Source organism: Bombina bombina, chromosome 7, assembly GCF_027579735.1.
Source record: "Bombina bombina isolate aBomBom1 chromosome 7, aBomBom1.pri, whole genome shotgun sequence".
NCBI lineage: Eukaryota > Metazoa > Chordata > Amphibia > Anura > Bombinatoridae > Bombina > Bombina bombina.
The window spans coordinates 589,805,694-589,830,592 of record NC_069505.1 but is presented as its reverse complement, the minus strand read 5'-3'; the positions used below and the strand labels follow the sequence as shown (position 1 = coordinate 589,830,592).

General features: G+C 38.6%; 1 protein-coding gene across 1 annotated transcript in view; it reads left to right on the top strand.

Moving 5' to 3' along the window:
- CLIC1 (chloride intracellular channel 1) overlaps nt 1-24,899 on the top strand; it is an 84,253-nt gene that overhangs the window by 44,332 nt on the left and 15,022 nt on the right. Inside the window, exons 2-5 of the mRNA XM_053722083.1 lie at nt 5,537-5,646; nt 7,103-7,228; nt 13,376-13,482; nt 17,467-17,648. Of these exons, the coding sequence (XP_053578058.1) occupies nt 5,537-5,646; nt 7,103-7,228; nt 13,376-13,482; nt 17,467-17,648 (525 nt within the window). The remainder of the gene's footprint in view (nt 1-5,536; nt 5,647-7,102; nt 7,229-13,375; nt 13,483-17,466; nt 17,649-24,899) is intronic.

The window sequence follows — 24,899 nt, the reverse complement described above, 5'->3', positions numbered from 1 at the left end:
GCTCCTTATCTCAGTTATATTAATATACTTTTTACCTCTGTGATTACCTTGTATCTAAACCTCTGCAGACTGCTCCTTATCTCAGTTATATTAATATACTTTTTACCTCTGTGATTACCTTGTATCTAAGCCTCTGCAGACTGCCTCTGTGATTACCTTGTATCTAAGCCTCTGCAGACTGCTCCTTATCTCAGTTATATTAAACACTTTTTACCTCTGTGATTACCTTGTATCTAACCCTCTGCAGACTGCCCCTTATCTCAGTTATATTAATATACTTTTTACCTCTGTGATTACTTTGTATCTAAGCCTTGGCAAACTGCCCCCTTATTTGAGTTCTTTTGACCAGGGCTCGACAAACCCAGGAGCTTGGGAGCCCCTGGCTCCTAGAATTTTAACCCTGGCTCCTAACTTTTTTGGTTATTCTCCATATATCTATATACAAATCCCACTGTCTGGCTCCTAAATATTCCTTCTGGCTCCTAGTTTTTAAACAGATTTGTCAAGCACTGCAGTTTTAACAGACTTGCATTTTAGCCAATCAGTGATGACTCCTAGGTAACTTCAGGTGTGTGAGGTCAATGTTATCTTTATGACACACATGAACTAATGTCCTCTAATGGGGAAAAACTGTCAAAATGCACTGAGATTAGAGGCAGCCTTCAAGGTTTAAGAAATTGGCATATGAGCCTACCTAGGTTTAGCTTCCAACTAAGAATACTAAGAGAACAAAGCAAAATTGGTGATAAAAGTAAATTGTAAAGTTGTTTAAAATAACATGCCCTATCTGAATCATGAAAGTTTATTTTGGACTTGACTCACTTTAAGTATAGGTAGGGATACCAGCTGGCAGCTATTTTAAAATGTAGATAGAAAGGTAAAGAAGCGATTTGTAAACAATTGAATACACACCAACAGGTAAAATGCATAATTGGGAACAAATTAAAGGGGAGATAAAAATTAAGGTAAATTTTCCCTTTTAACACCGTTATGCCGTACTATTCCGTCATAATTACACTGGGCTTTAGAGCCGTTATGACAGAATAGAACGTCATAGCCAACGGCTGTCCTGAAGCCTTCTGCGCTTCCTGGATATGGTCGCGGTCTGGAGGGCGTTCCTAGGGTTATAGGGACGCCCCCCAGACCCAATCCAATAAGTGAAATCTCGCAATCGTGTGATTTCAATTTGTCTACATCGGAACAGTTGTTCCGATGTAGACACTTTAACCCTGGCAGGAAAGGGTTAATATCTTAAATCTCCACACACAACTGTATCACTATATCTATTCTACTCTTCCTGTAACAAACTCGCATAGCTGCTCATTCTGCACATTATACCTCAGTACTGACTGTGACTATTATTTATGCACATAAACTAATCTGTCATTAAAGGGACTTGAAATACAAAAAATGTATTTCATGATTCAGTATACAATTTTAAATAACTGTTCAATGTACTTCTGTTATCTAATTTACTTCCCTTGGAATCCTTTGTTGAAAAGCATATCTAGGTAAGTTCAGGAGCTGGGAGCTAGCTGTTGATTTGTGGGTACACATATGTCTATTGTAATTGGCTTACCGATGTATTCAGCTAACTGCCAGTAGTGCACTGCTGCTCCTTCAAAAAAGGATATCAAGAGAATGAAGCTTAATTGGAAAGTTGTTTAAAATTGTATGTTCTCTTTGAATCATGAAAGAAAAAATGAGGGGGGTCATGTCCCTTTTTACATGGGTTCCCTCCACTGGAAACCTTTGTATTCCTGTAATAAACCTACACACAAGCCTGTGTTACCGCACAGTAAGTTCTGCGTCTCCTGGCAGTTTACAGCAGAGGGTGTGTCAGTCTTGTACGGAATGTGTAAGGATCAGGGTGCCAACAGTGTGAGAGACAATACAATCTCACCTCTGCTGCTTTATTCCTCGTTTACCAAACTCTTCCAATCTCACAACCCCCCTGCATTCCTTACACACCTGACTCGTCTGCTTCTCAGTAATGTTTGCTGTATCTTAATGCTTTTATTCTTGCTCTCCCTTCTCTGTCCGAGCCTCCTCTGCCCCTCGCATTCCCACCACTCATCATCAAGTCTCCACTCTGACCTCCCATCTCTTTGCTCAGTTGCCTATGCTCTCATCCTTGTTCAGTTGCCCTTTTGTCATCCTAGTCTGGTACCCTTGGTCCTTCCTTTCTCATCTGGTTGACCTTGCTCTGGCCTCCTTGTTTGTTCACCCTCGCTCCATGCTTCTTGTCTGCTTGCTCTATCTATATCTATTTATCCTAATCTATTTATCCTCTATCGAGAGAGAAGTTTTGTAAAGTAAAATAACATTTCAGTAATTGACAGAACCATATTAGGTTACAAATATGTAAAATTGTTGAATTATTGTTTGTGGATTTGGATTTTTCACTTTATTGTGTGATTTTTTTTTTTTACAAATTTACAGTGAAATCTAGAGACAGAAACAGATCTCTTCTCACTCACATGATCTCACTCTCTGTGTTTCACTCTCGCCCTCTTTCTCTTCCTTTCATTCTTTTGTGGTTTTTCTTCCTCTCCCTTTTGTAAATGAGTCACTTTCGTTCAGTTCTCCCTCCATCTCACTTGTTCCAGTGGCTTGCACAACACCTTCATTGTTAATGTGTAACTTAAACACCCTGACTGATACATTTGGAAACAAAACTTTTTTTTTTTTTTTTTATCTGAAATTTTGTCTCTTACTCTCTTCTCTCTGGTCCAAATGATCACAAACGAACCAGCAGAGAGAGAGAAATCCCACACGCCGCTAACCAGCAGAGAGAGAGAAATCCCACACACCGCTAACCAGCAGAGAGAGAAATCCCACACGCCGCTAACCAGCAGAGAGAGAAATCCCACACGCCGCTAACCAGCAGAGAGAGAGAAATCCCACGCGCCGCTAACCAGCAGAGAGAGAGAAATCCCACACGCCGCTAACCAGCAGAGAGAGAGAAATCCCACACGCCGCTAACCAGCAGAGAGAGAGAAATCCAGCACGCTAACCAGCAGAGAGAAATCTTGCACGCTAACCAGCAGAGAGAGAGAGAAATCTTGCACGCTAACCAGCAGAGAGAGAGAAATCTTGCACGCTAACCAGCAGAGAGAGAGAGATCTTGCACGCTAACCAGCAGAGAGAGAGATCTTGCACGCTAACCAGTAGAGAGAGAGAAATCTTGCATGCTAACCAGCAGAGAGAGAGAGAGAGAGAGATCTTGCACAATAACCAGCAGAGAGAGAGAGAGATCTTGCACGCTAACCAGTAGAGAGAGAGAGAGATCCAGCACGCTAACCAGCAGAGAGAGAGAGATCCAGCACGCTAACCAGCAGAGAGAGAGAGATCCAGCACGCTAACCAGCAGAGAGAGAGAGATCTTGCACGCTAACCAGCAGAGAGAGAGAGATCTTGCACGCTAACCAGTACAGAGAGAGAAATCCAGCACGCTAACCAGCAGAGAGAGAAATCCAGCACGCTAACCAGCAGAGAGAGAGAGATCTTGCACGCTAACCAGCAGAGAGAGAGAGAGAGAGAAATCCAGCACGCTAACCAGCAGAGAGAGATAAATCCCGCGCGGTAACCGGTATCACACACTAATCTTTGGGATTTTTTATTTTTTTAAAACCTTATATTGTAATATAGCTGTCAATCGGGCGCGTGCACGGGGAGGGAGCGGGTGGGAACCGCTACACTACAGAAATATTTTATTTAGAAGTGGGGATAAAGAGGGTTATTATGTTCAATTTAGCAAGATCGGTGGCTGGTGGGTTGTTAGTCTGTGGGGGGGAAGCTACACTACAGAAAAAAATAAAATAAAAATAATAAAACCATTTTTTTTTTTTTTTTTTGCAAACTGGGTACTGGCAGACAGCTGCTAGTACCCAAGATGGCCCCCAATAAGGCAGAAGTGGGGGGGGGGGGGCGCTTTGAGAGCTGTTTTGGGGGGGGATCAGGGAGGTTTGGGGATAAGGGGGGATCCTACATAGCAGCATATGTAAATATGCTTTTTTTTTAAATTTATTTAAATATTCAAAGATACCTTTTATTTTAGTACTGGCAGACTTTCTGCCAGTACTTAAGATGGCGGGGACAATTGTGGGGTGGGGTAGGGAAGGGTGCTGTTTGGGAGGGATCAGGGGGTCTGATGTGTCAGGTGGGAGGCTGATCTCTACACTAAAGCTATAATTAACCCTGCAAGCTCCCTACAAACTACCTAATTAACCCCTTCACTGCTAGCCATAATACACGTGTGATGCGCAGCAGCATTTAGCGGCCTTCTAATTACCAAAAAGCAACGCCAAAGCCATGTATGTCTGCTATTTCTGAACAAAGGGGATCCCAGAGAAGCATTTACAAACATTTGTGCCATAATTGCACAAGCTGTTTGTAAATCATTTTAGTGAGAAACCTAAAGTTTGTGAAAAAGTGAACAATTTTTTTTATTTGATCGCTTTTGGCGGTGAAATGGTGGCATGAAATATACCAAAATGTGCCTAGATCAATACTTTGGGTTGTCTTCTACACTACATTAAAGCTAAAATTAACCCTACAAACTCCCTACAAGCTCCCTAATTAACCCATTCACTGCTGGGCATAATACACATGTGGTGCGCAGTGGCATTTAGCAGCCTTCTAATTACCAAAAAGCAACACCAAAGCCATACATGTCTGCTATTTCTAAAGAAAGGGGATCCCAGAGAAGCATTTACAACCATTTATGCCATAATTGCATACGTTGTTTGTAAATAATTTCAGTGAGAAACCTAAAGTTTGTGAAAAAGTGAACAAATTTTTTTTTATTTGATCGCATTTGGCGGTGAAATGGTGGCATGAAATATGCCAAATTGGGTCTAGATCAATACTTTGGGATGTCTTCTAAAAAAATATATATACATGTCAATGGATATTCAGGGATTCCTGAAAGATATCAGTGTTCCAATGTAACTAGCGCTAATTTTTAAAAAAAAGTGGTGTGGAAATAGCAAAGTGCTACTTGTGTTTATTGCCCTATAACTTGCAAAGAACATGTAAACATTGGGTATTTCTTAACTCAGGACAAAATTTAGAAACTATTTAGCATGGATGTTTTTTTGTGATTGTAGATGTGTAACAGATTTTGGGGGTTAAATTTAGAAAAAGTGTGTGTTTTTCAATTTTTTCATCATATTTTGTATTTTTTTTATAGCAAATTATAAGATATGATGAAAATAATGGTAGATTTTGAAAGTCCATTTAATGGCGAGAAAAACGGTATATAATATGTGTGGGTACAGTAAATGAGTAAGAGGAAAATTACAGCTAAACACAAACACTGCAGAAATGTAAAAATAGCCTTGGTCCCAAACGGACAGAAAATGGAAAAGTGCTGTGGTCATTAAGGGGTTAATAACTGATTGTAAAAGCAAAATGAAATAAATAAAGAAAATAAGATGCTGTTACCTGACAAAGCGCTGGTGTTAATATTTCACAGATCTCTATTCTTTTCAGTACATTTATATTTTATTCACTCTTCTATATCTCTCTCCCAGGCTGGCAGCGATGGGCAGAGCATTGGGAATTGTCCGTTCTCTCAGCGACTCTTTATGGTTCTATGGTTAAAAGGCGTCACATTTAATGTCACAACAGTCGATATGAAGAGGTGAGTGATACAGAGGAGATGCTAGCACATTTGTGCTGTTATTGTCTGTGTTCAATGTTACATGTTAAACACAGAACTGACTTTTTTTTTTTTTGTGCTTTTTCAATTTGTCATGGATGTTTTGTAGCAATTTTATACGTATTTGCACTGCTGCCAGAGTGCTAAAGAAATGTGCACGCTCCTGAGCTCCTATAAGTCGTTTAATATTGAACAAAGGAGTTGTTTACAATTGCATGCTCTATCTGAATCATTTAATTTTGACTTTAAATGACCGCTAAATACAGTAGAATTGTACTGTAAATACACAATAAAAAGACAATGCAATAGCACTTGCTTTTAAATTTGAAATGAGCAATAGATTACTTCTGGCAAATTTCATAGTTAATCCAAATTTTTCCACCCCCTGTATCATGTGACCGTCATCAGCCAATCACAAAATGCATATACGTATATAGTGTGCACTTTTGCACGTGCTCAGTAAGAACAGGGGCCTCAGAAAGTGTGCACATAAAAAGAGAGTGCATGTTTTGATAATGAAAGTATATTGGATTTTTTTTTTAATTGAATGGTCTATCTGAATCATGAAACTTAAGTTTGGCTTGAATGTCCCTTTTTAAATAAGAATAAATTAACATCTCAGAAAATAATTCTCATTTAAAATGTTTTTAATTTAAATTTAAAGTGTGTGTGTGTGTGTGTGTATATATGTATGTGTGTGTGTGTGTATATATATATATATATATATATATATATATATATATATATATATATATATATATATAATTTTTTTTTTACATTTAACACAGAAAAAAAATGTGAATCAGATTACATGTCTACAAAAGGAGGTACCCGGTGCCCACAGTCTGTTAGATGGTCTGACCCACCCATTACTGTATATGTTGACACTGTCTTAACCCACCATTACTGTATATAGTGAGTTAGTGACACAGTCTGTAATCTGCCGGTGAGATGGCTGGCCTGACCCTACCCGCCCCAGTACTTTATAAAGTGACCACAGTAGTCTGTGACATGGTCCAGCCCCCCCGTACTGTATATAATGGTACTGTATAGACTGACACTGTTTACCCCCCCCTCTATGCTGTAGTAACAAGGTCTGTAATTTGCTGGTCACACACACACACACACACACACACACACACACACACACACACACCCCAATGGGTAAAACAGAAACACTAACCCCTGTAGTCAGAGACACTAGTGAAGCATCATGTCACACTTGCATGATATCAGTGCAGGCATTGGCAGGTCAACGTTTTTTATTGTAAAAAAAAATAAAAAAAAATAAAAATTGCGACCTCTGCACCCCCTGTAGTTATATATATGTATGTATGTATATATATATATATTCAGCTGTTATTTGTGATGGTGATTATTATTTAATATTTATATTATTTTCTGCTTTATAATCATTATTCTGTTACCTCTTCTGCAGGAAGCCAGAGATAATGAAGGAGTTGGCGCCTGGAGCTCAGGCCCCTTTCCTGGTGTATGGGGGGGAAGTAAGGACGGATACGAATAAAATAGAAGAATTTCTGGAGGAGACTCTGTGCCCCCCTAAGTACGTATACAGATAAGGGACAACAATGTGTGGTTTGTGCAAGAATAGCAGAGGTGCAGTGTTTGTAGCCAGATAAACGAACGAAGATGTTTACGGTTAATAAAAATGTCACATAAAAATACAACAAAATAATCAGCAAAATATCAACATCAAAATGGTCCCACTGTGCAGGGCTCTTCAAATTTGTTCATAATGTAGGAGCCATGAAATTTTGGCCAATCATATGATTGAGATATTTATTGATATCATGATGTTCTTATATTACATGTAAGCATAAGAAGTTCCTCTTGCCTTTGGTTGCATGGCTTCTAGCAGCTGCTGGTGGACTGGTTGTGTCTCTTAGGGACATGTTTGTTTTCAGTTAATAAAATAAGCGCCACTGTTTTTAATAAATTGTGAGTAGATTATATATATATATATATATATATATATATATATATACGGTGTGCTTTGTTATTAAAGGGCCAGTATAATAAAAAATGTTTTTATATCAGAGCATGTAACTTTAACTATCAATCCCAAATTATTAATACCATTGGTTGTTGGAAACAGACAATATTTTGTGGATATACTTGTATGAGAAGCTGAGAGGCAGTTGGGTTTCTTCAAATGTATACTTTTAAAGATTTAGTCTGTTCACAGTCCTTATGGATGGACATTTGACGTCCCTGCCTGGGATTAGTTGTGTCTCCGTTATATGTTCAGATTAATCAGTCCTGGTGCTTGAACAGCACGGCCATTTTGAATTATATTATTTGATGAACTACAGGAGAGTTCCTTTTGTGTATCACATGGGTGAACTAAAAGACAATGCATCTATTACATACCTCATAACATTTACTGTATCCAATCCAACTGGAGGCTTCGATTGGTTTAGACCACTGGTTTTCAAACTTGTCCTCAGACCTCTCCAACACGCCAGATTTTCAGGATTACCTTGGATGAGAGCAGGTAAAATAACGAAGTTTACTAATCAGATGATTATTTCACCTGTTCTCTAGTTCAGATATCCTCACAATGGGGCCTGTTGGCAAGGCCTGAGGACAGGTTTGAAAAACTGTGGTTTAGAGAGACCTGTGGATGGAATCATGACGGGAAGGGATGAGGTCATACTGAGAAGGGGCGAAGTCACAGGTGGTCAGTGGATGTGGGGGAGGGGTATAGGTTGGGTTAGGCAGGTTGAGCGAGTTGCCGTAGAGGTCAGAAACTGGGACTTTTATAAGGGAGATATTTGAGAGAGACAGGGAGGCAGAGATCCCAAACTGATAATCCCACAAGATGCAAAACTGTTGCAACCTCTGCTTTCATGAAGCCATTTATATGAGCCCAGTAGGGGTTCTATGGGAGAGATAAAGCACCTCTAGTCTTTTATGCTTCAAGCCCAAATGTGCTCATTGTGTTGAGGAGGATGGTGGACTTTCTCCTCCCATCTTGAATGGAAAGAAGGATACAAATGGGTGACATTTGATGCTGTATCCCACATAAGGGATGTGTAGCAGTAGTTATTTTTACAAGAGAAACTTCATACCCCAATGAAGTAAGGGAGTTTATATTGGATGTGCTATTGTTACTACTAACCCACAACTACTTCTTATTTGATCATCAACATTATTTGCAATGTAAAGGCACAGCAATGGGTTGCAAAATTTGCTCGCTCTTATGCAAATTGGTTTGTGGGTTGGTGGGAACTGCAGCACATTTATAACTTGGAATGTTAATTTAACCATGACATCATTTTTTTATGAGGTTCATTGATGACCCGATCCTCATAGTAAATGAGTTCTTGGAGTATATTAATGATAATACCATTAACCTCAGATTCACAGGAGAAATGAGTAAAGAGAGTGTACATTTTCTGGATTTACATCTAGCCCGTCTATAGAGTCTAGTACATTTCGTAAAACCACGGCTGGGAACATCATTCTCCATGCAGTCATGTCACTTTAGACACTTGTTAAGAGCCATACCGAAGGGCCAGTTCAAATGGCTCAAGCGTAATGCTGGTACCCTCCAAGCCTATATACAAGAAGGAAGGGATTTAATACAGTGGCTAAATGTCAGAGGTTATGATTATCAATCTTTGGTTAAGGTGTTTAAAGAGGAAAAAAGTGGGAGCCAACTAAGGGATCAAATTTCATCAAAATGTAATCAGAAAAAAATATTGAAACAGTAAGACAAAAGCCTTTGACAATGACACTATAATTTTCACCACAGAATGCTCATTACACTTTGAAAAAAAATCTGTAAAATATTTAAAAAGAACCTACACATTCTGCATTCTGAAAGGTGATACAGTGCTTGCTCCATTAATCCCTTAACGACACACTTCGTACAGGGTACGTCAGGCACAAACTGGTCTTTAAAGGGACACTGAACCCAAATTTTTTCTTTTGTGATTCAGATAGAGCATGAAATTTTAAGCAACTTTCTAATTTACTCCTATTATCAAATGTTCTTTATTCTCTTGCTATCTTTATTTGAAATGCAAGAATGTAAGTTTAGATGCCGGCCCACTTTTGGTGAAGAACCTAGGTTGTCCTTGCTGATTGGTGGATAAATTCATCCACCAATCAAAAACTGCTGTCCAGAGTTCTGAACCAAGAAAAAAAGCTTAGATGACTTCTTTTTCATATAAAGATAGCAGGAGAACGAAGAAAAATTGATAATAGGAGTAAATTAGAAAGTTGCTTAAAATTGCATGCTCTATCTGAATCACGAAATAAAAATTTTGGGTTCAGTGTCCCTTTAAAGACCAACGACGTACCCTGTACGTCGTTAGGGGTTTAAAGTGGCTGGAAGCGATCTTGAACGTTTCCAGCTGCTTTCAAGGTATTTCCGTGATGCCTCGATATTGAGGCATCACTGCAATACTTTTTTTCAAACATTAATGCAGAGCGAGCCACTCTGTGGCCCTCTCTGCATCGGCCAGCGATGGTGCGATCATTGGTGGGTGGGAGCTGCTGCAGGGAGGCGGGTGGGCGGCCTTTGCTGGGGGGGAATGACGACAGAGGGGGTCTGGGCACACGCACGGTGGCGGAGACAGGAGCATGCACGGGGCGGGAGCCCTACACTATGGAACAGTGTAAAGGGAAGGAGGGAGAGAAGAGGGGGGACATTTTATATCTAAGAGATCTGGGAGGGGGTGGGGGTTGGTTATTGAGGGGGGGAAAACTACACTACAGAAAAATAAATAATAAAAAAAAAATTGTATGCAAACTGGGTACTGGCAGACAGCTGCCAGTACCCAAGATGGCAGACAATAAGGTTGAGGGGACGGGTTAGAGAGCTGTTGGGGGCTAAGGGGGGAATCCTACACAGTAGAAAAAGATTAAAAAAACAAACAAACTCCTTTTATTTTAGTACTGGCAGACTTTCTGCCACTACTTAAGATGGCGGGACAATTGTGGGGTGGGGGAGGGAAGAGAGCTGTTTTAGAGGGGTCAGAGAGGGACCAGGGGGTGGGATGTGTCAGGTGGGAGGCTGATCTCTACACTACAGCTAAAATTAACCCTACAAGCTACCTAATTATCCCCTTCACTGCTGGGCAAAATACAAGTGTGGTGCACAGCGGCATTTAGCAGCCTTCTAATTACCAAAAAGCAATGCCAAAGCCATATATGTCTATTTATGAACAAAGGGGATCACAGAGAAGCATTTGCAACCATCTGTGCCATATTTGCACAAGCTGTTTGTAAATAATTTCAGTGAGAAACCTAAAGTTTGTGAAAAAGTGAGCGTTTTTTTTTTTTTATTTGATCGCATTTGGCGGTGAAATGGTGACATGAAATATACCAAAATGGGCCTAGATCAATACTTTGGGCTGTCTACTAAAAAAAAAATATACATGTCAAGGGATATTCAGGGATTCCTGACAGATATCAGTGTCCCAATGTAACTAGCGCTAATTTTGGGGAAAAAATGGTTTGTAAATAGCAAAGTGCTACTTGTATTTATGGCCCTATAACTTGCAAAAAAAGCAAAGAACATGTTAACATTGGGTATTTCTAAACTCAGGACAAAATTTAGAAACTATTTAGCATGGGTGTTTTTTGGTGGTTGTAGATGTGTTCAAAGTTAGAAAAAGTGTGCTTTCTTCAATTTTTTTTATCATATTTTATAAAAAAAAAAATTATAGTAAATTATAAGATATGATGAAAATAATGGTATCTTTAGAAAGTCCATTTAATGGCGAGAAAAACGTTATATAATATGTGTGGGTACAGTAATGAGTAAGAGGAAAATTACAGCTAAACACAAACACTGCAGAAATGTAAAAATAGCCTTGGTACTTAAAGGTAAGACAATTGAAAAATGGTCTTGTCCTTAAGGGCTTAATAGAAAAGTGCAAATGTGTTGCAAAAAAGACACATTGGCATCTAAACTGTCACCTAGCCAAATTTGATTCAAGCAGTGTGGATAGATCCCGTTGGATCAAATGGGTTGGCAATTTTAAATCCCATTTATCTAACTGTGTAACGTGATATCATCCACTGCACAGATAGGTTTTTCAAAGCCGTGTCACAAATTTAATCTTTTAAAATAGATTTTCATGCCACTTGTCTAACGGATTGTGTGTACCTTTTTAAAATGTGATATATGTGGGGTCCAATACGTTGGACAATCATCCAGATACTTACCACAGAACATCTTAGAGATGTCAAAAACTTAAATAAAAATTTGACTGTTGCCGAACACTTTAATTTGATACATTTTACCAATATACTTAAATTTAAGGTGAAAGTGATAGATCTAGCTAGAACACCGACTAGAGGTGGTGATAGATTTAGAATCCTAAATAAAAAGGAGTATTTTTTTATTTATAAGCTGAAGATCAACACCCCTTATGGGTGATAATTCATAGTATAATTTAATTTATTTTCTAGCCTCCAGTATTTGGATACATATGTTTTTAATCTCACCATCCATTGAATAACAATGTAACGTTTGCCCTAACAAATGGGTTAACTAAGTGAAGCAATACACGCGGCTTTCATTATTTTTTGTTATGTTATCTCTGAGTTACAATGTCTCATCTATATTCTGTTCAGAAAGCATTAGCAACTTTTTTAATATATGTGAGAAAAGGATACTTTGTGTACTGCATATCGTGGATATTGAGAAATATAAATATTATGCTGTATCCTTTGTCACATATATTTTTTAAATATCAAATTTCTTGTATCTTTTGAAAGGACATCTGACCTTAGGACCATGAATTTCTCAAAGTGTGCACGAAAATGTAAATTGCATATGATGTCACAATAATGTGTCAAATTGCCAGTGGTCTGATGTACCTTTTTTAAATTGTGTATGAACTTGTTTTAATATCTCCAATAAAGTCTTTGGTTTTACTTTTAGCACATAGCCTTGTTGCTGCCTTTTTTTGGTGATTTTTTTTTTTCTATTTGCGGCTTATCAGTCGCTTATGGCCGGCACAACGCAATCACAGTGCGCTTACAGGTATACCCCTTTCTTGATCACGTGATCACACTTTTGCTGGAGCACTGAGCGGCGTTCCTCTGATTGCTGGAGAGGTCCATTGTTTAATTTACAGCAAAAACTGGGAATATATATATATATATATATATATATATATATATATATATATATATATATATATATATATATATATATATATATATATATATATATATATATATATATATATATATATATGCAAAACAGTTGCAACCTCTGTTTTCATGAAGCCATTGATGAGCCCAATAGGGGTTCTATGGGAGAGCTAAAGCACCTCTAGTCTTTTAGGCTTCAAGCCCAATTGTGTTCATTGGGTTGAGGAGGATGGTGGACTTTCTCCTCCCCTCTTCTTTCTCTTGCTGACAAGTCACACCCCAGAATGGTCAAACCCCATGCACGACACCCCCAACACCACATATAGAATGTGATGCTGCCTAACCTGACTCCGCCCACATGACTCATTCACTGATTTAGCACAGCAGGGTCTTAGCCTTCCCCTAAAGTTTACTCTCTAGAACCACCCCTGGTTGAGCCTCTGTTTCCAGTACAAGAATACAAAGCAGGGTGTTGGTCTAGTGACTTTCTAGTAGGGAGATGTCAGGAATAACAATGTAAAGTCTCTAACTTCTAATATCTGTCTACTAATATTTATTATTGTTACTATCTCAGATACCCAAAGCTGGCAGCCAAAAATCCAGAATCTAACACAGCTGGACTTGACGTTTTTGCCAAATTCTCTGCATACATCAAGAATTCCAACCCAGGAGCGAACCAGAGTAAGTCCTGTGGAGGATTCCTCCATATAACCATGCAATTGTCATGTTGGTGTCCCTTTAAGAACCCCCAAAGACTTAGTAACTGAATGAAAAAGGAGACATATTGCCCCTTATTATTGACCGTGTACAGCTCTAGACCAGCAATGCACTACTAATCTAGGGATATGACATCACTTTCAAGTGATTCGACACAAGCAACAGTGCAATGAATAATGTTCTGGAGCTTAAAAACGTTTTAGTGTTGCTCTTTTATCGCCCTCTAAAATGGAATGTTACATGGTAAATACATTCTAGATAAATGATGTATTTAAAGCAATAATTTTAAAGGGGCAGTAAACCTACACAATAATGTTATATAGTTCTACACATAGTGTAGCATTATATACCATTATTTTAGTGCCAACTTTATACTTCAAAGTATTTCGAAGATTTTTTTTTTTATCTCAACGTAGAATTTTGTAGAACGCTGCTCCTGGCTCTACTGAGCGGGTCTGTTTTTTTTTTTCCAGAAGCGCATTGCGGCACGCTGTCTAGTCACAGCCAACCTGATCGCGCCATTAAACTCAATGTAGCTTGCTCCTGCTACCAGAAAAGAGCGGGAATGAGCTACATTTAGTTTAATGGCATGAAAACCGTGAACTGTACAATCAATGTATGGAATATGACTATGATAAAGTAACTGGGTTTGACCTGTTTGCACAGTTCAGTGTGTGTGTGTGGGGGGTTTTAACCTTTTTCCCGATACAATGAAAGAGAAGAGTTCATCTAGGAAAGAACGGCGGCTCAGTAGCTTGTTTCTTTGACAGGTCACCTGTGATAAGACTCTTTAGCCCAATTGTGCATTCACTTTCCTAAAGTATATGTCTGATCCCAACAGAAAAAGTTGACCCAGCCCTTAAATACCATGAAATCTTCCTCTGAACGAGGAACATGCCAACCTCACATGATCGTTTCTGCCTTCTATGGGCTTCATAAGTGAGGTACAGCCGTATTCCTCCTAGGCACATTGCTCAGGGAGTCCCCATAGGGTTTATCCTATCACCCTTAGGGAGACTTTCCCCAGGATCATAATACACTTATTCAAAGAAAGAGACGTACACCCATCAAGGCTCAGTAGCGTGTTCTTTGATGGGAGCAGCCTCTTTTAGCCCAATTTAGCTTGTTTGTCCCTGGTTAAGCTCTTCATTTTCAGTGTATATTTGTATTATACTTTCCCATTATACCTAAAAGGGATATGGCTGTAGCTCACGGACGAGGCCCACGGAATCCTGAAACAATCACTTGGGATTGCCTGGTATTTAGGGGCTGGACTGTTTTTAGAAGTGGGATCAGACTGAGATACTTCAGGAAAATCATTTGATGTATAAAAACATATTGGGTTAAAAGAAGTTGCTCCTAGGTGACTCGCATAAGAACAAGCTACTGAGCAGTTTGCTTCTGGTTGAGCGTTTCCCTTTCAATCTGTCCCTTAATGATCTCTTGCTCTGTTCCTGTCAATCACTGTGTAACATGTATCAATGTAAGTCAAACTGCAGCATACTTGGGTATGCTGTACACACTCTAGTTTTAAGAGGTAATTTATATGAGATGCAGTTACACAACTCGCGTATCAGCTATTTTCATTTTATTTATTTTTTTACTGTGATGAATTAAATATTTCATGGTCGAATTTCATTTAAAATCTCATTTCCCTTTTTTAAAAGAATATTTTGATTTCACAGCTTCAGTAGCTGTTATTAACCATAGTCTAGAACAGCCGACTTCCTTCTACATTTGGAATAATATTTGTCTCCTTCAGTAATTTTTTCTTCTTCTGTTTAAAAATGTCTCTCGTTATCCTTTGTAACCTCTTTCCATGAAAGCATAGAAAGAGGATTTTTAAAATGTATTACATTTTTTAAAAATAAGTTTGTGTTCATTTGCTGAACAGGTGCAAGAATCATTTAATTCCTCCTAAATCTTTGTCTTTTTAAATAGGTTTAAAGGGACATTTTAGTGTAGCAAAATAATAAAATGGTCTGTTTTGTTAGTGCCTTTTTTTAGTAAACAAATTCCCTTATACTATGTGCTTAAAGGGTCATGAAACCCAAATTCTTTATTTCATGATTTAGATAGAGAATGCAATTTTAAACAACTTTCTAATTTACTTCTATTATCTAATTTGCTTCATTATTTTGATATCCTTTGTTGAAAAGCATATATAGATAGGCTCAGTAGCTGCTGATTGGTGGCAGCTCATAGATGCCTCCTTTGATTGGCTCGCCCATATGCAGTGCTATTTCTTTAACAAAGGATATCTAACTAATGAAGCAAATTAGATAATAGAAGTAAATTAGAAAGTTGTTTAAAATTGTATTCTCTATCTGAATCATGAAAGAAAGAAATTGGGGTTTAATGTCCCTTTTAACTCGCTTAAAAGGGTTAAACGCAGTTAAAGTTAGACTCTTGGATCACTCCCATTCCACCTCAGACGAGGAAATATGGCAATACGATTGGAGAATATGTATTCATACTTGCTTCTGATTGGGTCCTCAACTAGAGTGGTGATTTGTCTACAAATGTTTTTTTTAATTTCATCTTTTCATGCAATTTTTTTTTTTTTTTGCTGTGTTAAAGGGACAGTCTACACCCATTTTAACATTAGCCTATACCTTAGATTGTGTTCAGATTTTCTTAGCTCACCCCCTCTACCCTAATGAGTCTGCTTTACAAACGGAGCTCTTCGAAATCCAAACTTTTTGATTCAAGTCGTTAAAAATGGTCGACAAACTCCACTCAATACCTTCTCCTCCTACCTTGAACTCCCCTTCTCTTTGGATCTCATACTTGTGCACGTTCAATCACCTACATTAACGTGTAAACACGCATGCTCCTATATACGGAAGTGATGTAGAGGAAGTCCGTCTGTAAGAGAAAGGGACGCTTTTCTATATACTTACACTATGCATTGACTGTACACTAAATAAATGGATCCGTGTGCAAATTTCAAATAGATTTTGGTTCTGTTTTTTTTTTCTGTTCAGAAGGTGCGCATGCGCGAAACAAAGCACAATCCTCTTTTTTTTTAATCAGTGATCTAATTTTGATTGGAGCTTTTCAAGGGAGAGAATCTATGATGTAGTTAATAGGCGGAGCTGGTCGGCCATTTATAACTATTATTATCAGAGTTTGGATTAGGAATAACTCCGTTTGTGAAGCAGACTGGTTACGGTAGAGGGGGTGAGTTAGAACAATCAGAACTTTATCTAACGTATAGGCAAATGTTAATATGGGTATAGACTGTCCCTTTAAATAGCACTCTTTTGTTTGTATTATAGTAATTTTTTATTTAAAGGGATAGTAAAGTTAAAATGTAACTTTTGATTCAGACAAGTGTCCAATTTAACAACTTATTTAATTTACTTCTATCTTATTTGCTTTGCTCTCTTGGCTATCCTTTTGTTGAAAAGCATACTTGGGTATGTTTTTGGGAGCTAGATGGTGATTAGTAGCTGCACATATATCCCACTTGTCATTGGCTCTCCTGATGTGTTCAGCTAGCTCCCAGTAGTGCAGTGCTACCCCTTCAACAAAGGATTCCAAGAAATTTGTTTAAAATGACCAAAGAATTGCTTAACAAGACAATTCAAAAGCACTTGGTATAAATTTCAAATGCATAGTAGATTTTCTTTTTCTGACAAATTTCAAAGTTTAGTCTTATTTTCCTTCTCCTGCATCATGTGACAGCTATCAGCCAATTACAACATACATATGTCTATGTACAGTGTATTCTTGCACATGCTCAGTAGGAGCGGTACCTAAGAAAGTGTGCATATAAAAAGATTGTGTACAGTTTGATGATGGAAATGAATTGGAAAGTTGTTTAAAACTGAATGCTCTATCTGAATCATAAAAGAAAATATTTTGTTTATGTCCCTTTAGTACTTTTTTTTTTTTTTTTTTCTTCCTACCCCCTCACTTATTTTTTTTTTCTCTTTTCCTCAGCTCTTGAGAAGGGCCTCCTTAAGGCCTTACGGATTCTTGATAATTACCTGAACTCTCCACTCCCGGATGAAATTGACGAGAACAGCGCCGAGGATGAGACAGTTTCACACCGCAAGTTCCTAGATGGGGATGAGCTGACACTGGCTGATTGCAACTTGTTGCCCAAACTACACATAGTGCAGGTGAGGAGCAGGACGGGATATGATTAGAGGAACCACGGCTTCATGTAAACCAGTTAGAAGTCTTTAATTTAAAGGGACATTGTACTCCTGTAAGCTCCCCCCCCCCCCCTGTTAATTTGTTCCCAGTGATCTGTTTCAAATGATGAAGTTTATTTTTTTTTACAAAGACCTACTTCTTTCATACAGGCAGTGAATCTGCGATCTATTACTCATGAGAATTACCCTTCTCTACCACTAGGAGGCAAAGAGTCCCAAACCCCAAGAGCTCTATAAAACCCCTCCCACCTCACACATACCTCCAGTGTCTTTACTTTGCTTCCGGTGGTTGAATGAAGATGTGCATATGATTCTTCAGAGAAAGGGTTTTTAGTCTATGTTGAGACCCAGTGCTTGTCATTGGGATGTATATGGGGTATGGTTTATGATCTGATGGTTACACCTCATGGGTAATCCTTCACAAACCCTCAGGGAGCCTTTATGGATCTGCAATATAACATAATTTATGTAAGAACTTACCTGATAAATTCATTTCTTTCATATTAGCAAGAGTCCATGAGCTAGTGACGTATGGGATATACATTCCTACCAGGAGGGGCAAAGTTTCCCAAACCTCAAAATGCCTATAAATACACCCCTCACCACACCCACAATTCAGTTTAACGAATAGCCAAGAAGTGGGGTGATAAAAAAGTGCGAAAGCATATAAAATAAGGAATTGGAATAATTGTGCTTTATACAAAATCATAACCACCACAAAAAAAGGGCGGGCCTCATGGACTCTTGCTAATATGAAAGAAATGAATTTATCAGGTAAGTTCTTACATAAATTATGTTTTCTTTCATGTAATTAGCAAGAGTCCATGAGCTAGTGACGTATGGGATAATGACTACCCAAGATGTGGATCTTTCCACACAAGAGTCACTAGAGAGGGAGGGATAAAATAAAGACAGCCAATTCCTGCTGAAAATAATCCACACCCAAAATAAAGTTTAACGAAAAACATAAGCAGAAGATTCAAACTGAAACCGCTGCCTGAAGTACTTTTCTACCAAAAACTGCTTCAGAAGAAGAAAATACATCAACATGGTAGAAATTAGTAAAAGTATGCAAAGAGGACCAAGTTGCTGCTTTGCAGATCTGGTCAACCGAAGCTTCATTCCTAAACGCCCAGGAAGTAGAAACTGACCTAGTAGAATGAGCTGTAATTCTCTGAGGCGGAGTTTTACCCGACTCAACATAGGCAAGATGAATTAAAGATTTCAACCAAGATGCCAAAGAAATGGCAGAAGCTTTCTGGCCTTTTCTAGAACCGGAAAAGATAACAAATAGACTAGAAGTCTTACGAAAAGATTTCGTAGCTTCAACATAATATTTCAAAGCTCTAACGACATCCAAAGAATGCAACGATTTCTCCTTAGAATTCTTAGGATTAGGACATAATGAAGGAACCACAATTTCTCTACTAATGTTTTTGGAATTCACAACTTTAGGTAAAAATTCAAAAGAAGTTCGCAACACCGCCTTATCCTGATGAAAAATCAGAAAAGGAGACTCACAAGAAAGAGCAGATAATTCAGAAACTCTTCTGGCAGAAGAGATGGCCAAAAGGAACAAAACTTTCCAAGAAAGTAATTTAATGTCCAATGAATGCATAGGTTCAAACGGAGGAGCTTGAAGAGCTCCCAGAACCAAATTCAAACTCCAAGGAGGAGAAATTGACTTAATGACAGGTTTTATACGAACCAAAGCTTGTACAAAACAATGAATATCAGGAAGAATAGCAATCTTTCTGTGAAAAAGAACAGAAAGAGCAGAGATTTGTCCTTTCAAAGAACTTGCGGACAAACCCTTATCTAAACCATCCTGAAGAAACTGTAAAATTCTCGGTATTCTAAAAGAATGCCAGGAAAAATGATGAGAAAGACACCAAGAAATATAAGTCTTCCAGACTCTATAATATATCTCTCGAGATACAGATTTACGAGCCTGTAACATAGTATTAATCACAGAGTCAGAGAAACCTCTTTGACCAAGAATCAAGCGTTCAATCTCCATACCTTTAAATTTAAGGATTTCAGATCCTGATGGAAAAAAGGACCTTGTGACAGAAGGTCTGGTCTTAACGGAAGAGTCCACGGTTGGCAAGAGGCCATCCGGACAAGATCCGCATACCAAAACCTGTGAGGCCATGCCGGAGCTACCAGCAGAACAAACGAGCATTCCTTCAGAATCATGGAGATTACTCTTGGAAGAAGAACTAGAGGCGGAAAGATATAGGCAGGATGATACTTCCAAGGAAGTGATAATGCATCCACTGCCTCCGCCTGAGGATCCCGGGATCTGGACAGATACCTGGGAAGTTTCTTGTTTAGATGGGACGCCATCAGATCTATTTCTGGAAATTCCCACATTTGAACAATCTGAAGAAATACCTCTGGGTGAAGAGACCATTCGCCCGGATGCAACGTTTGGCGACTGAGATAATCCGCTTCCCAATTGTCTACACCTGGGATATGAACCGCAGAGATTAGACAGGAGCTGGATTCCGCCCAAACCAAAATTCGAGATACTTCTTTCATAGCCAGAGGACTGTGAGTCCCTCCTTGATGATTGATGTATGCCACAGTTGTGACATTGTCTGTCTGAAAACAAATGAACGATTCTCTCTTCAGAAGAGGCCAAAACTGAAGAGCTCTGAAAATTGCACGGAGTTCCAAAATATTGATCGGTAATCTCACCTCCTGAGATTCCCAAACTCCTTGTGCCGTCAGAGATCCCCACACAGCTCCCCAACCTGTGAGACTTGCATCTGTTGAAATTACAGTCCAGGTCGGAAGCACAAAAGAAGCCCCCTGAATTAAACGATGGTGATCTGTCCACCATGTTAGAGAGTGTCGAACAATCGGTTTTAAAGATATTAATTGAGATATCTTCGTGTAATCCTTGCACCATTGCTTCAGCATACAGAGCTGAAGAGGTCGCATGTGAAAACGAGCAAAGGGGATCGCGTCCGATGCAGCAGTCATAAGACCTAGAATTTCCATGCATAAGGCTACCGAAGGGAATGATTGTGACTGAAGGTTTCGACAAGCTGCAATCAACTTTAGACGTCTCTTGTCTGTTAAAGACAGAGTCATGGACACTGAATCCATCTGGAAACCCAGAAAGGTTACCCTTGTCTGAGGAATCAAAGAACTTTTTGGTAAATTGATCCTCCAACCATGATCTTGAAGAAACAACACAAGTCGATTCGTATGAGATTCTGCTAAATGTAAAGACTGAGCAAGTACCAAGATATCGTCCAAATAAGGAAATACCACAATACCCTGTTCTCTGATTACAGACAGCAGGGCACCGAGAACCTTTGTAAAAATTCTTGGAGCTGTAGCTAGGCCAAACGGCAGAGCCACAAATTGGTAATGCTTGTCCAGAAACGAGAATCTCAGGAACTGATAATGATCTGGATGAATCGGAATATGCAGATATGCATCCTGTAAATCTATTGTGGACATATAATTCCCTTGCTGAACAAAAGGTAAGATAGTCCTTACAGTTACCATCTTGAACGTTGGTATCCTTACATAACGATTCAATATTTTTAGATCCAGAACTGGTCTGAAAGAATTCTCCTTCTTTGGTACAATGAAGAGATTTGAATAAAACCCCATCCCCTGTTCCGGAACTGGAACTGGCATAATTACTCCAGTCAACTCTAGATCTGAAACACATTTCAGAAATGCTTGAGCCTTTACTGGATTTACTGGGACACGGGAAAGAAAAAATCTCTTTGCAGGAGGTCTCAACTTGAAACCAATTCTGTACCCTTCTGAAACAATGCTCTGAATCCAAAGATTGTGAACAGAATTGATCCAAATTTCCTTGAAAAAACGTAACCTGCCCCCTACCAGCTGAGCTGGAATGAGGGCCGCACCTTCATGTGGACTTATAAGCAGGCTTTGCCTTTCTAGCTGGCTTGGATTTATTCCAGACTGGAGATGGTCTCCAAACTGAAACTGCTCCTGAGGATGAAGGATCAGGCTTTTGTTCTTTGTTGAAACGAAAGGAACGAAAACGATTATTAGCCCTGTTTTTACCTTTAGATTTTTTATCCTGTGGTAAAAAAGTTCCTTTCCCACCAGTAACAGTTGAAATAATGGAATCCAACTGAGAACCAAATAATTTGTTACCCTGGAAAGAAATGGAAAGTAAAGTTGATTTAGAAGCCATATCAGCATTCCAAGTTTTAAGCCATAAAGCTCTTCTAGCTAAAATAGCTAGAGACATAAACCTGACATCAACTCTGATAATATCAAAAATGGCATCACAGATAAAATTATTAGCATGCTGAAGAAGAATAATAATATCATGAGAATCACGATGTGTTACTTGTTGCGCTAAAGTTTCCAACCAAAAAGTTGAAGCTGCAGCAACATCAGCCAAAGATATAGCAGGTCTAAGAAGATTACCTGAACACAAATAAGCTTTTCTTAGAAAGGATTCAATTTTCCTATCTAGAGGATCCTTAAACGAAGTACCATCTGACGTAGGAATAGTAGTACGTTTAGCAAGGGTAGAAATAGCCCCATCAACTTTAGGGATCTTGTCCCAAAATTCTAATCTGTCAGACGGCACAGGATATAATTGCTCAAAACGTTTAGAAGGAGTAAATGAATTACCCAAATTATCCCATTCTTTGGAAATTACTGCAGAAATAGCATTAGGAACAGGAAAAACTTCTGGAATAACCACAGGAGCTTTAAATACCTTATCTAAACGTTTAGAATTAGTATCAAGAGGACCAGAATCCTCTATTTCTAAAGCAATTAGTACTTCTTTAAGTAAAGAACGAATAAATTCCATTTTAAATAAATATGAAGATTTATCAGCATCAACCTCTGAGACAGAATCCTCTGAACCAGAGGAATCATCAGAATCAGAATGATGATGTTCATTTAAAAATTCATCTGTAGGGAGAGAAGTTTTAAAAGATTTTTTACGTTTACTAGAAGGAGAAATAACAGACATAGCCTTCTTTATGGATTCAGAAACAAAATCTCTTATATTATCAGGAACATTCTGCACCTTAGATGTTGAAGGAACTGCAACAGGCAATGGTACTTTACTAAAGGAAATATTATCTGCTTTAACAAGTTTGTCATGACAATCAATACAAACAACAGCTGGAGGAATAGCTACCAAAAGTTTACAGCAGATACACTTAGCTTTGGTAGATTCAGCACTTGACAGCGATTTTCCTGTAGTATCTTCTGACTCAGATGCAACGTGAGACATCTTGCAATATGTAAGAGAAAAAACAACATATATATAAAGCAAAATTGATCAAATTCCTTAAATGACAGTTTCAGGAATGGGAAAAAATGCCAAAGAACAAGCTTCTAGCAACCAGAAGCAATAAAAAATGAGACTTAAATAATGTGGAGACAAAAGTGACGCCCATATTTTTTCGCGCCAAATAAGACGCCCACATTATTTGGCGCCTAAATGCTTTCTGGCGCCAAAAATGACGCCACGTCCGGAACGCCGACATTTTTGGCGCAAAATAACGTTAAAAAATTACGCAACTTCCGGCGACACGTATGACGCCGGAAACGGAAATAGAATTTTTGCGCCAAAAAAGTCCGCGCCAAGAATGAAGCAATAAAATGAAGCATTTTCAGCCCCCGCGAGCCTAACAGCCCACAGGGAAAGTCAAATTTTAAGGTAAGAAAAATGTTAAATTAAAATGCATTATCCCAAATATGAAACTGACTGTCTGGAAATAAGGAAAGTTGAACATTCTGAGTCAAGGCAAATAAATGTTTGAATACATATATTTAGAACTTTATAAACAAAGCGCCCAACCATAGCTTAGAGTGTCACAGAAAATAAGACTTACTTACCCCAGGACACTCATCTACATATAGCAGATAGCCAAACCAGTACTGAAACAAGAATCAGTAGAGGTAATGGTAAATATAAGAGTATATCGTCGATCTGAAAAGGGAGGTAAGAGATGAATCTCTACGACCGATAACAGAGAACCTATGAAATAGACCCCGTAGAAGGAGATCACTGCATTCAAATAGGCAATACTCTCCTCACATCCCTCTGACATTCACTGCACGCTGAGAGGAAAACCGGGCTCCAACTTGCTGCGGAGCGCATATCAACGTAGAATCTAGCACAAACTTACTTCACCACCTCCATCGGAGGCAAAGTTTGTAAAACTGAATTGTGGGTGTGGTGAGGGGTGTATTTATAGGCATTTTGAGGTTTGGGAAACTTTGCCCCTCCTGGTAGGAATGTATATCCCATACGTCACTAGCTCATGGACTCTTGCTAATTACATGAAAGAAATTCCTATTTCCATAGCCTCTGCTGATATGTTTCAGTACTGGTTTGGCTGTTTGTTTCAATAGTGCTGTTATTTCTTCTTGCCATGATATTGTTTTCTATCATTTCAATAGCTGATTTATGTTGTTGAAACCACCACCTGTACTGGAGATATGAATACTGCTGTATTCTCTGTAGAAGAGCTATTTACAGAGGAGACCATATAACCTTGGGGGTGGGGCAATTTTTTATTTATTTTTAAATATATATTGAAAATGGCTGTTTTACTCAATGAAACCCCCCAGCCATAATTAGCATTTCAATACCTATTAGGTTTTGTGTACAGAATGAGATAACATTAGCAGATCTGCGGTTACTACGGGATCAGCCCATTTAAAAGGGCACACCCCTGAGAAAAATAGGTGATTTTGTTTTTTATGAGCAAAACCAGCTATTTCAAATACAAAAAATAAAATGAAGAAACAATTTTGCATACAATTATCCCATTAAAGGGAAACTTACAGTACAGTGTCCCTTTGACTATTTAAAGTTACATAATGGCCAATACTTTGTATTAGCAACATTTTTTGTTTCTTTTTTTAAATTATTACTGCTTCAGCAGCATATGCAGATATACTGTGCATCCCTGTGCACCAGCATTCACCAGGAAAGCAAATGAAGGCATGTATAGCATATGACTCTATATTCCCATGGCTTGTGAGCCTCATTTTGTACGTTCTTACCCAGAAATCTCTGCTACAGTGGAACCACTGTTTGCTGAGGAATTCTATGGAATAATCCACCTAATTAGTTTAGAAGCCCTGAAATGCTGCACGTTTATCCATATTGTAACTTATAGTTTGTGATGTACTTTTGCTCAGTTTCATGTTGGACATGCCTTGATCCAAAATTCTGAT